We start from the raw sequence: 14343 nt of genomic DNA on the forward strand, positions 1-14343 counted from the left end.
TCATTTTTATTTTTTAAAGCTATTTCTTCTTCCTGATGTTACGTTATCTTAATTCTTTTAAGATTTAAGAGTGAATTTGACATGTAGATTGTAAAACATACTTTGCTGTCTTTTAGATATGGAGTGTTTAAACAATTTGTAGCCGTATGGTGTTTGTAATATATATATATATATTTGCATTGTAGATATTCAATTGTGAAATGTACAACTACTGGTGAACACTTCATTCTGGCTGCAGATAGAGTTGAATCTACAGCTGCTGTTTTGGACACGCAGTTTGAGGTTATATCAACGTGTAAAGGTAGGTTTTAATCTTGTTGATCTTAAGTTGCTTAGAAATCTGCTTGTAGGTGTCTGGAAACAGAATTCTCATTCATTGTCATGAGTTGGGATTTAATGTGTCATTTGTGAACTTTATTAATTTGCCTTTATCAGTGATTCAGTGCTGGAAATACACATATCTAAAAAGGAGGTGAGAATGGTGATTTCCATGACTGTTGTTTTGGTGTCTTTCCATGCCTTCTTTTTCAGAGGGGGAAAAATTACCCAGTTCTCTGCTTAATAATCTTGGTTTTAGCTAATCATAAAATTACCTGGAGGTGGTGTTCTCACAGGTTCCACCTTCTTGAATCACATGATTTGCAGATAACATACAAAAGTAGAGTTGGATCTTCTTGAAAAGAAATTCAATATTAGAACCTCTTTTTATCTTCCCATATATTCAGTAGTTAGTTACATTTGTTACCTTTCTGTATTTGCGTACCTAACTGTCTGACAGCAGTTCCTAAACATGCTCCTCCTAGGAGGAAAGCATTCAACGAAGGCCATTTTGTCACATGAAGCATTCTTCAAGCTCTGTGATTCTTGACTTTCAGTAAGGCTTTGGTACTAAGATTTCTTTTAGTGTTTTTTTTAACCTTAAATTGTCACTAGCTTCATTCATGCTGTACTCTCTTTATTTGTGTGTAATTTAGAGAATTTAAATTAACCGTTGATGATTAATATTAATACTTAGTGGCAGAACTAGGAATAGATCCCAAATGAAAGGTTTTTAGCCTACAAAATCTTTATCAAGATCTGATTCTGGAACACTGAGATAGTGGTCCCCAAGGAATGGGAATGTGTCTCTACGTAGAATGTCACTACTAACGGAATACTGTTATCTGAGGTTGAAGAAAAGCTTTTTCTTCAAAGGAAAAACCTGTGTGCAAGATTAACAATGCAGAGAATTTGAAAGCATTTGGACAAGGACCCACAAACAAGATAAATTAGTACATCTGAATGTTATCCCATGCATACACTTGCTGATCAGTTGGTCCATTTCTGCTCGCTCGTAAAAGAAGCTGAATGTGTGAATTGTTTATTTTCTCATCTGTTTGGTTTGGGGTTTTTTTTTTCATCCCCAGGTGTAGATTTGGCAGATGGTTCTTGTGCTCATCCCACAATTCCTGGCAGAGTCTCTCCTCTGTTACCTGCAAACCACGTGACAATGGCAAAAGGAACAGGATTAGTTCATACAGCCCCAGCTCATGGTATGGAAGACTACAGCGTAGCTTCCCACCATCAGTTACCCACGGTACTTTAATTTTTCAGCTGTTGCTCTTGATTTCCTGCAACTGTTTGGTCACGTGCCGCTAAAGTGATTGCTGTAATTTGTGCATAACACTTGAAAATGTTTTGAAGCATTCATATAAGTGTGAGTATCACTAATGGCCTGCAGGAATGTAGGACTAACCTTAAAAAAGTGTGTATAAAAGTAAAAGGATGAAGTTTTTCATCCATCTGCTAATTAAAACTCACAGGGAAGTGGTAGAATAGAATCAGATTTCTGTTCTCTCTCTGTGTTTTTTTTTTTTTTTTTTTTTTTTAAAGGATAACACAGACAACAATTCTCAGATATTTGCTCTTGGTACTCAGAATTGACTTTTAAAGCTGTATCTTGCAGACCAGTAAATCACCAGTTATGTAGGTCATTATTACTATTCTTTTTCAGCAAAGCTTGTTTTAAACACATAAATACAGTTCCATTATGCATGATCAGTTTGTGTTTGATGGAAATGAAGATGCAGGATATTCTTTGTCTCTTTTACCTTTTTTAAGAAGTGGCTGTTGAGATATTCCAAAACCTGATTATACTCATATTTCCAGTTAGGGGGTTTTTTTGAGAGTAGAGTTTTTCTTGGGGTTTTGTTTGGTTTTGTTTTTCACTGTTAATTTGGAAAGTCATTGAAATACTAACCAGTGAGTTGATGTAAGACAATTGTGGTATGTCTGCAAATGTAATGGTGCTCACTTCTGATACATCGAATTCACTTGCCTGGTAGATTACTAAATTGCAGTTCACTAAATCTGAATTGTACTTAAATATAACATACTTCGCTATTCATCAGAAAAGTAGTTACTCAGTAGTACTTGACTCACTTCTGAATACCAAAAAGGTAATTAAGTGCCAAATGGTATTTTATTGACATGATTAACATATTTATTTTAAGGATTGCCTTGTGGATGAAAGTGGGTTTTTTACCGAAGCTGCAGGCCCTGAACTTCAAAACAAGAATGTCCTTGAAGAGGGGAATGAAGCTGGTGAGTATTTAATGTTTAGCCATTTGTTGCTCTATCAGTTACATTCCTGCAGGAATGTATTTTGAGGATTCATAATTACTGAATATATCTTGAATATGGATAAGGTACAGGCGCTTCTTACTATGTGTTGATCATGGAAGGGAACGAATTGAGGTTAAAAGTAGCAGTATCTTCAGATTTTAATCTTGCCTCCTTTTTTTTTTTCCCTTCTCTCAGTCATTCAGATGCTTCATGCAGCTGGGAGTTTGTTAAAAGAAGAGAAATACGTGCACAGTTACCCATATGACTGGAGGACTAAAAAACCAATGATTATTCGTGCCAGCAAACAGTGGTTTGTAAACACAGCAAGCATGAAGGCTACAGCACAGGTATATAATTTTTCTTTCTTATGGAACATTTAAAACAGCTGATGCCATTTGGAATCAGCAAAACAATCTCGCTATAGCTCACTCCAGAATATGTTCTTCTTTAGGGTTTACAAACACTAGTTGAAAAGTACTAGTTATTTGTAGAAGTGATGAATGTTGTTGGTTTTTTTGTCAATATTGATATAATCCAGGATAAATACATTGACTGAGATATTTGCTCATTGTATTTACAGGAGATGTATAAGTTTCTTAGAGCTACTGATTTTTTTTTCCCCAAAAATATTTTTTAAAATACAATGTTTCAAGGAATTAAATCAGAAGAGACAATTTTATCACTATTAAAATTACCTTTGTTGTTATGGTAGCCTTGCATGGCCAGACATCTTTTTGCTCCTCTTAATTTTGCCACAGTCCTATTTTAAGTAACTTTAAACCATTTTTTTTAAAATGCAGTGCTCTTTGAAATTATGTACATCCACACAGAAAGCTCAGACCAGCACCTTAAGCTGTCTTGGGTAACAGTGATTTCATTCAAATTAGGGCATGAAGTGTTTATTCCATATTCATCTTTATCTAGAATGAAGGAAAATGTGATGGTTATTTAGCGGGGTGGGGAGCAAGTGGTAGCCCACACTCTCTAATACAGGCAGTATGTATCAAGGTGTGGTTTCAAAGTAGACGGCAGCACGAGGCACAATGAGCTGTTAAACTTCAGATAGAGACGGATCCCGTTTCTAGCCCACTTCAGGGTGCATCTGCTAGAGAATCAGAGCTGGCAAAAAAAAAGCGTTGGTTGCTCTGTGTGGACCTGTTCCTTCCACTAACATGTTCAAAGTATGTTATTGAAGAGCACTATGTGGTGAAGTAAACGATATACATGTGACAGTTGCCCGAGAATGTTATTCAATACTGGGAGTGGGAGTGTGGACCTGTACCTTTCTTTACTGGTAGCGTAAGCAGTGTTTAAATGCTGAAGTGTGTTCAACAGCTCACTGTGTACTTTATAGGAAGTGCTGAAAAAAGTGAAAGTTATTCCTACATCTGCAGTGAACAGAATGCTCGAAATGCTGGACAGAAGGACATTTTGGTGTATATCACGGCAAAGGTGTTGGGGTGTTCCAATTCCTGTTTTTTATCAGAAGAACACAGGAGAATGCTTGATAAACAGGTATTTGTCTTGTTTTATATACTGAAAAATGAAAGAATGAGCAATGTCTGTTGTGCTGCAGTTATACAATATTATAAAACTTCTATTTAAGTATAAATGCATGCTTTTACTTATAGTTGTTTATACACAGAACTAATTCAGCTATAAATGAAAATAAAAAACTCATTTCCAAAGGTAACTTGTATGTAAGTAATAGGAATTAATTTACTTAGATACTTAAGTTACCTGAAAAGTCCCCTTGATAGTAATTGCTGCTTTTATCCCTCATCTTCAAGTTAAGCGAGCTGCCAGCAGTCATTTAAGCAAAGAGTAAAATGCAAGTTGTAGTTAGAATAGATTGCAACTGTAATTGTAGCACTGTAAATTGAACAATACCGGTATTTTGTCAGAATAGATTTTGCAATTGAATAAGTGACAACAAGATATCTGAAGTGGAATAACCAAATCGGTCGCAGAATAAATAACTGCACTTTGTTTCAAAATAAAACTAGAGTGTTTTTGAAGACCCAGCCTTAATAAATGTAAGTGACCTTTAGCTTTACGGTTTCGTATGTTGCAAGCTTCCGATGCTAGCCTTATTCCGCCATCTTTTAGTTAATAGTATCCAGAAATTGCAAATGCTGCATTTCAGGAATTCCAGACAATGTAATGCAGAGGAAATTCAAGCTCTGCTTTAAAACAAGAAACCTCAACCAAATATGATCCTTTTCTGTCTTTTAAGGAGTAGTAGAGTTCTGCTTTTACCCCTTTGGGGAACAGAGGTTTTCAATTGTGAATATTCTCTGAGAAATGATTTCATAAAAATAGCATTGTGGAGTTCCACATTCATTGTATATTTCCAGAATTGTTTTCTGTCTTGAGATATGCTAGTGTAACTCCATTTTATACATCTTAACCTTACAACCATTTATGCAAATTCATTATGGATGATAATAACATTGCATAGCTGGAGATGAACTTAGTGTTGAAGAACTTTTTTTTTTATTCTGGTGTGTAATAAATAAACTGCAGAGTGTCCAGCATATTTTCCAGAGACTGGACTGTGCATGTAAGTGTAGTATTAGGTGAAGCTGAGGGTGTGGAGTGCAGGGAATGGACTTTAAGCAGTTAGTCCTTAGCTTCACTTAGTGTGGCTGGGTGTGTAGGTGCACAGATACGTACTTTGACTCTCTCTCAGTAGGCAATAACTGTGAGAAAAGACCACAAGAGCTGTAGTCATTTATAGTACCTGAATAATGCTGACGCACATCAGGAAATAAAGGCATGGAGGCTCTGTAGGGTGTAAAATCATCTTACCTGCAAAAACTGTTACTATATTAAAAAGTAAGTCTATGTTCACATTAAAAAATTACAATTTCTGAGGAATACTTATCATAGTCTGTCTGCAGAGTAGGCTTGAGTGTGTTACTTGTGCTTGCTTAAAATTATTAAATATGTAGTTTAACAACAAAATAAGAGTGTAAGGAAAAATAGTTTAGCGTTTGGCACTCAGACGTGAAGGGCACCATGAAGCAACAGCTCCTTCAGAATGCAGAGGAGCTGACCCAGCTGGTACAGAAAGCAACCGAAAGGAGGGATGCATGGGAATTCCTTTACATTGTAGGAAAATTACCTTGAAAGCCAGCGACCTCTATTAAAAAGTGTGTCTTTTGTAAGTGCCTGAGCTGTGTAAGAAGATTGCTGGAGTTGTAGGATATGTGGCAATTGGGGCATTTTGATGTGATAAACTCTGCAATAGTTTAACAATTTGACCATTGTGTGTAGTTATTGGTCTAGCAGTCACACATGGTGGTGAATGAACAAAGGGAGAGTGTACCGTGTTTGATTAGAATTGATCTGGAGGAAAAAGAGAGATGTTTAAGGGAAAAAAAAAGCATATCCAATATGCTTGAAAAGTAGATTTATTTCATTTGACTGGCAGCTAATAATGCTCACTTATAAGCAGTAGTCCTTACTTCTAACATGCTCTACAGTAGAGGTGAAATTTTCAAAGAAAACTGTAAAACACACATTAAATATTTAAAGTTAGCCGTAGCAGACTTCTCTAACCACAGTAGGAAGAGTGCACAGAATATTGGCCTATAGAAATGACAGGCAAATTTAGAAAGAAGTCTGTCAATTCATAGGTCATTTTCCTGGACACCAATTCTTACTGAAATAAACAAATTAGCCTAAATGTTTTGTTCCATTTGCATTATTATTATCATTTTGAAATCATATCACAATAGGTTGCTGACATATTTCGAAGACTTAAGAAGTTTCATACTCAGATTGTCTGAATAATTAATAGTATTAAAACAACAGTAAATAAAATAACTTGCATGTCAAAACAAAAGCTGTTTTCTTATCTTGAATGGTGGATAAACATGCAGTAGCAGCTGCTCCGGAGTTTTTGAGTGGCTATCAAAAGTAACAGCATCTCCACTGGAAGTCAGTGTAGTCCACATGGAGTTGCTGTTACATATGAGAGCACCGATGGTCAGTCTTGAGTGATCCTGTCTACGTATCACCTGTAAAAAGACCTTTTTTTAAACAAAAAAAAAATCCCTAAAATAAACAGCTGTATTTCCCTCTAAGTCAGTTTCCCCTGAATTTGTCATGTGAAAGGTTGCAGAAAGCTTCTCTTTCAAGATGCAGCTGCTTGTCTCTAACAGAGTATTTTTCCCACACCAGCAATCCTGTCTTTCTGACTTGAAAGCCAAGAGCTAGACTGTAATCCTGTATGCAGTAAGTCTGATGCAAGATCGCCATGAGTCATCCTGTTTGCTGCTGTGGCCCCCCATAGCCCTAAAAGACATTTGATTGTATAACATTGTTGCCTGAGATTATGAATTTAATATGCTACTGAAAATTAGAGCCTTTATGTAGAGTATACCACATCATACTGCAATCAGGAGTTAAAAATTAGTATAACAAAACTCTATATGAGAGAAATAAGAGAGAACATTTTTTCATTATTGCAATTTTCAGTAAGAATTATGAGAACACAGGGGTAAGATTCTGTGCGATTCTTCTGCACAAGTGGAGAAAAAATACTTTAAATAGAATACGTGCACAAATAAACACTTATATTGTTTGTCAGCTTTCAAAATGTAATAGATTTTGTAAGAAAACATTCTGGTTGTAGGGAGTTCTGTAACTCATGGAAGAGAAGTGAGAAAGAGATCCAAAAGTAAACAGAGAGATTTGTATTTCCAGTAGTAGCTCAGACCAGGTCATAAGGGTGAGATAAATACTTTAATCTAACCCCACACAACAAATTCTTAACTTTACAAATTCACTGTTCAGAAATTGGTAATAATAAGTACTATTGCAAAAATTTTTCTAATGCATGAGAACTTTTGTCTCCCTCTCTGTGACTTTGATTAACAAGTAACTTAAATTTCTGAGGGGGGAAAAAAAAAATCCAAACAGCAACCTGTTTTTGAAGTAGATCTACCCTACACTCTGAATTGCTTTGTAAAATATTAAGATATTTCAGTGACTTGTAAGCAATAGCAACTTACCGTAACCTAAATACTTACTGCTGAAGTATCTACGTTCATGTAAAAATGAAGATAACTTGCCGTCTTCACTCTTGCTTGAAAAGAGGTCGAGAGAACATCAGGCACTGTATTCTTCTCCTCCCGACTATATCTTAATGCTGCCTAATTTCTGTTAACACATTAAATAAGTGTTCAGCATAATCAATATCAGACTTCAGAGTGATTGGCTGGTGTCGTGGTAGCGTGAATTGCCGTAGGGGTTTCAGTGTTAAAATGTAGCGAGTGACACGTAATGCAAGTTCTTCTAGATAGTGTATGAATACAGGGCAAAGTTTTACAATGGTGTTTATTGCTAACTCTGAATTATCGTGCTCACGTTGAAGCCCATAGATTATAAAGTGATGAGTAGTTATTTGAGAAAGGTGGTTTTCACTTACACCTTACATAAAAGTACTTTGCAAAAGTCTTTCTCCTTACAACACAGATACCTTAAATATAGTAATTTTTCTCTTTTATGGTAATAGTTAATCATAACTATCCTGGGAAAAGATTAGAGAAAGGGAGGGTTGTTTGTTTCTCTTGGGTTTTTCAAACTGTAGGAGGAAAAAGTACTTGTTGAAATGGGATCCTGGAAATCTTTGGATTTAATGATCTCCTCTTATAAAATACTTGCCTGTTAATGTTCACTTATATTCTGTAGGGAAACTGAATACGATGAAAAAAACTTGCACTGCTATAATGTCTTTTTTACTTGATTTGAAACTGTGATAGAATTTTGAGAATATCGGTCAATTATAAGTTGAGTTCACAGTCATTGACTCCTTATTTCTTCTAAGTGACCGGTAACGCAAATCTGACCTTCTTTTAGTTGTTTTAAAACTTTTATCTGTAGCATAATCATATCTGTTAGTTCACGTGTCACGAAAATGTGTCTTTAAAATAATTCTGCTCTTCATAAATTAACAATATAAGCCTTTGCGTTGCATAGCAATACACTTGGTAAAAGGTTAGTCCATAGTACATTTTGTAGTAATGGTGTATCTACAATGGTAGACAACTGTTGTGTGGCATTGGCAATACTTACTTACTGTAAATGAAGTCAGTCATTTTATGATGTTTTCCCAAGGGAAAATGATAGCGAGGTTTTATTTCCTTCTTGTCCATCCCCTGCCTCCGACTGAAAGGAGAACAGTTCATCCTCACTGCAGGTAATACAGTTTGCACTAACACAGTGTTTCAGGTGTACCCCCCCTTTGTTAATTTCTCCAAATATTTGTGTGATAGGCCTGACCTTAATCATTATCTCCTCCACTGAGGAGAGATGTCATTGCAATTAACAGTTGCAATGTCAGAAAACTGGTGGCACTTCAGGCTGTCTTTGCTTTACTTAAAGCTTAGAACATCTGACAAACTAAGATTTCTGCTCTTGTCAAACTGAATCCAGACGGTTGCTGGAAAACATTGTTTGTTAAGAGTATATTCCTACATGTTGTCCAAGGTAGCTGTTAGTTTTGGGCTGTAGCTGGTTTTATCTCCTTTTAAAAATCCCTACAAACAGTGATGTCATTAAATACCTGCTGAGTGCTTTAAAAATTTCTAAGTTGGAAATGAATTCATCACTGGAGTTCATGTCCCTCCACTGAAGTGTATTTGCAGTATGAGAAAGTCACATAGAAGGCAAGCTTAGTTCCTCTTTCAACTTTCTACTTGGTTTATAGGGCACACTGGTAGCTTTTCCATGCTAGTTATGGGCGTGATTCATGAGCAGAAAAACTTTCTTGCTCTAATTGGATGCCAGAGCCATTAGCTGAGCACTTCTTCCATGAATCACTCAACATGCACTAACATTTTATGTGGTAATAAGCACAGTTTAGGGTAAATAATCCTCTTCTTAATTTAGCTACTCCGTCTTCTGCTGGTGACTTCCATGGGTACAACTTGGCCCATAGGAAGGTCATTGAGACTGTAGAGAGACCTCTTCAAATTTTCACTTGAAGACAACTAGTTATCCATAATTGTCTTTAAAAATACACTGATCTTGCATTTGAGAAGAATTAAAGATGGAGCCTTCTGTTGGCGAGGAATGAAAAATAATGCTGTATGTTGCTTTTTCTAAAATGGTCCCAGGCGCTATGGTCTGTGTCATCACTGAAGGTCTGGGTGTAAAGCCAGCCTCGTCACTGGAAGGTACTGACCCGCAAGAGAGACAAATTCAGTGGAATAGTTTAGTCTGAGCTGAGACGAACAAACTTCTCCTTGGCTTATTTGATTTTTCCTGAGAGCTTTCTGAATTTGAAGATTTAGCCTGAAGGAGGCAAGCCATAAGGGATACTTACCAGCTATCTGCCAGGACTGGAGTAGTTGTTTGCTTTTGTCTTGGAGAAGTAACACTTCACAACTGGAAGTATAGGCAAATAGGCCTCTGTGCAAATATTTCTGAAAGGAAAAGATACCATTCAGAACCGGAGCTCCTAAATGTTGTTTTACCAAGATAAATGTTAGCAGATATATTACAAAGCCATAAATTGTGTCCTTTCATCATTAAACTAGACGGTGAATGATAGCCACTCTAGCCTGAAAGGGTAAGAATGGCAATGGTCTGCTTGCTGGCTGTGATTTTGTGAGTGTTACTGGTTAGTGGGTTTTCTCTCCAGAAAACCTACTGGGACGTTCTACAGGAATTTACTTTGAAAAGTAAATTGATTAATTGATGATTGATTGATTAATACAAAACTGTTAGTCTATCATTGCAATTTTGTTCCCACAATCAAGAGCAAGATTGCATTTTCTTCTTACTGTTGCACCTCATGTCATGTAATTAAATTATAATTTGTTCTGCATCTTCTTGGAGAACATGGGTTTTCATGCTTAAACTCTGTGTGTAAGAGTCCACTAAATGTTATAGTGATGTAACTCAACTTATTAGCAGTACAGAAAAAATACTATGCTGAAGTCCAAATACAAAACGGCGTGATGACATTAAAGAAGTTAGATCATCTGCTTTCTGTGTTTTCAAGAAAATTGTGCCAGATTATTATTTTACTTTTTCCCCTTTCACACTACTGTATGAAGAAGTTAGTTAATTGATTAAATCTTCATTTCTAGAGTTCAAAACTGATCTCTGGTGGATTGGGTAACACCAATTTTAGTTGGCAGGTCATGATGATCTGCTGTACTCCTTAAATACAGCAGACATTTTAAAAATCACCTCTTTAGTAAGTGGTCTGTGACAAGTAAGACAAAGTGTGTGAGGTTTGCTTTGTTTTTTAAGCTCTCTTAACTTATGTCTAGACTTGGCATTAAATGATATTAAAAATCAATTCCCCATGGCCTTATTACCTACTGGGGACAACGATTGAAAGAGTCATAAATAATGAACAGAACTGCATGCCTTGTGGTTGTGTTATCTGTTCACATCAGAAAAAATGCTTAGTTAATTTTTTTTATTTTCCTTATTTCTGTACTATCTATTTATTTCACAACCTTTGTGCTGCCATTTCCTAACTCTCCATTTCCACTTGTGTTCTCGAGGTCTCTTTATCCAGTGGAGAAAAGAAGCCTGCTGTCAAAAAGAGCAAATATTTTTGGGTGAAATAGTTGTTTAGTTTCTGTAAATCCAAGGTGAAGAAATAGCAAGTGAAATGGATTTTAGAAGTTTTCAAGCTGCTGGCATCTTTTTTGAGTGCCCAGTTATTGAGTATTTGCAGAAAAAGCTGTTTGGAATACAGGTGGGTTTCTGTATGTCCAGGTTCTACACAACCCTACCCAGCTTGGAAGACAAACGTAAGAAGTCTTTTTAATACAGGCAGAAAGCTCTGTGGAGTCTTGTCTGGATTAGAAGCTGGAAAATCACAGGTTTAAATAGCTTGATCTCTTTATCAGAGTATCTCACTGCTTTGGATCTGGGATAGTTGTAGAAAGGTACAATTAACAGATCAATTCATGAACCCCTTTTTTCCTTCTAACCCAGTGAAACCATCACAAATGTCATCAAAATAGTAGAGCAGCAAGGAACAGATGCATGGTGGACCCTTCCTATCGAACAGCTACTACCAAAAGAGGCTGTAGCAAAGGTAATTATTTTACTTCAAATACAGAAGGTGCTTGAGACAGTTCAGTGATGGGAAATAATATAAAACCTTCATATATTCCTATGATCCTTTTCAATGTTGTACCTCCATGAGAACGTGTCCTGTGAAAGGGATATTCAGAAAGTGGGATCTGAGTATGGCAGAACGCACACAATCAGATTTGTGCCAGGAATTCAGGACAGAGATCTCTATCCCCCTCATTTTACTTCAGGAGGAAAGTGACATCCTAATTAATCAAATTATGAGCCCAAGTATATATTAAGTCTTTGTCATTAAAATAAAATGAAAATTTTTATTTAGTTCTTCCTAACTTTTTATTGTTCCTTTAACAATAGTATCCTTAAGCTAGCACACAAACCGTAGTGTTGATCTGCCATCTCGGGGGGGGTGGGGGGTGTTTGTAATTTTTCCTTGTTCTGTTTTGGCTTTTCATCAGTAATTATCTGAAAACTATTGTGAAAAATTACTTAAATTATTTTGTGTTCCCTCACAAAGTTGGTGGTAGAGCCTGTACAAAACTGGTCCAGAAAGCAAATCTATTCGTAGCTTTGGGAAGCATTGATGATACAGAGTATTCTGTTTGCATTGTTTAATAACTGTTTTCCCATTAGGCTGGTGGTCATGATGTTTTGGATTATGTCAAGGGACAGGATGTCCTAGACATCTGGTTTGACAGCGGAACTTCGTGGGCTCATGTTTTGGAAGGTACAGAATTAACATTTTGATCTTTCTTTTAAAATACTTGGAGAACAAATAAATATAACTGTTTTGCCTGACGGTGTTGGCATCAGTAAAACAGTTAGATTATGCCAGCGGCAAACTGGCTGTGACTTCTCATAAAGCTGCTTTTGCTTGTAAAGATAAGGGTTTAATGTTGGGAAACTCATTTTCAGCATAGCTGAAGTTGAGATTTTCCTCATATTCTATTCTGACCGATTCTGCTGTGTGACACACTGCATATCTTCTAATCAGAACATAACTTGTTTTGAGTATAGAAGCTTCATGACACAAATGGCTGAGGTACTTTGCTGCTGGTTGATAACTGTTAACAAATATCAGTTTGTGCTTGTGCGTGCTCTGTGAAGCAGAACAAAATTGAGATCAGCTGCTGCATCTAAGTTTTGTAATTTTAACAGTCTAAGTGTACTTTTTCACTTCTGATTACTTTCAGTAACTAAAGCAGTTTATTGTGGCTTAAAATACTCATACTTGCTATATGCTATTTATAACTCCTGCTGTCAGTAGTTGCTACTCAGCAGGTAGCAGATACATATTTGTATAAAAATATATAAAATATACACTGTTTGCTTGGAGAATAGTCCAAAGTCAGGAGTCCCTTCTAAAGGAGGAGTCTGGTCCCATACATCAAGTCTGTTGGACTTTAAACCCTCAGTACACAATTGTGTGATAACAATCTTGTTGAATTATAAAACACGTTAGTACCAGAGGTTTTATTTCTTAGCAACGTGGTCAGGCAACAGTACCATCAGCAAACGTTCATTTTCTAGAAGACCTTTACATATATTAAAGTTCATACTCTTTAAAGATGTTTCTGGTTTGGTTTTGAAAGGTATAACAAAGTAGTGGTATTTTATGTGCACAGTTACATACTTGCATTCTGTAAGGGCTTAACACCTCAGTACACAGAAACCACCTCTAATCCTGTGTAGAGGAAAGACAATGTGTTTAACAAGGAATCAAGACACTTGATTCGCTGTTAATTTGTGTAAGGCTCCCTTATGGATTCTGTGATGTCTAATAAATCACAGTACAGACTACTTCTTTCATGGAACCATTAAAAGTTCCTCTTCTCTATCTAGTCATCTATTTTCATGAAACTTGCTAGAACTTGGAACATCTTCCTTTGCTGCCTGACATGGCTGGAGTGGGCCCCAATGGTTCAAAAGTCGGGGGAAGGACTAACAAGCAGTGTGATCGTGTGAGCCTCTTTGTCTTCAGAAATGACACAAAGCTTGCAGTACTCTTTTCCTATGTCATTGAGGCTCCCAGCCACTGCCAGAAGTGGAAGTACAGTCTCAGTGATTCACGTGAAATTACTGTTTTAATTTACCCTTTATGAAAAATGCACTTTGCAAGACAAGTTGTCAAATTAATAGTTTTGTCTTATATTGTCCAATATGCTCTAGCTTCTAAAACTTCTTGCAGAACTTCTTCCTATGCCAATAAAAATAATTGGCAAGGCTTACAAACAGGCTAACTTATGCAATTCTTTTCCAAAGTACTCTGGGGGGAAAAAAATGGATGAAATCCATGGAGAAATCCAGAACTGCTTAGAGAATATCAAAACAGGAAGAACAACTTCCCATGGCTTAAACTCATGAAAGCCCAGAGGGATATGGGAGCCGGCGTGCTACCTGTAGAGTGCTACCTGTTAATTTTGTGGTAGGAGATCAGTGATAACAGCAGTTATCGCTTGCCTTCTGATGACAGTGTCATGCATGACAGTGGTTCTTTCGCCGCATGTCAATTAATTTCAAGGCAACTGGAGGATATAGTAGGTGGCTAAAACTGTGAGACTAATGTTTATAATTGTTTCGCTCTACCATGAACTCAAGTTATTGAAAACTATAAATCAATGATCTGTCTGTTAGTAACCAGCAGGAACAGCATTTCAAATTTCCCTGCCA

General features: G+C 36.5%; 1 protein-coding gene across 1 annotated transcript in view; it reads left to right on the plus strand.

The window, feature by feature from the left end:
- Positions 1-14343, plus strand: part of IARS2 (isoleucyl-tRNA synthetase 2, mitochondrial) — a 28629-nt gene that overhangs the window by 4202 nt on the left and 10084 nt on the right. The window contains exons 8-14 of the mRNA XM_054820164.1: positions 186-301; positions 1407-1576; positions 2493-2583; positions 2800-2951; positions 3959-4119; positions 11575-11677; positions 12307-12400. Of these exons, the coding sequence (XP_054676139.1) occupies positions 186-301; positions 1407-1576; positions 2493-2583; positions 2800-2951; positions 3959-4119; positions 11575-11677; positions 12307-12400 (887 nt within the window). The remainder of the gene's footprint in view (positions 1-185; positions 302-1406; positions 1577-2492; positions 2584-2799; positions 2952-3958; positions 4120-11574; positions 11678-12306; positions 12401-14343) is intronic.

Source organism: Grus americana, chromosome 3 (genome assembly GCF_028858705.1).
Source record: "Grus americana isolate bGruAme1 chromosome 3, bGruAme1.mat, whole genome shotgun sequence".
Taxonomy (NCBI): domain Eukaryota; kingdom Metazoa; phylum Chordata; class Aves; order Gruiformes; family Gruidae; genus Grus; species Grus americana.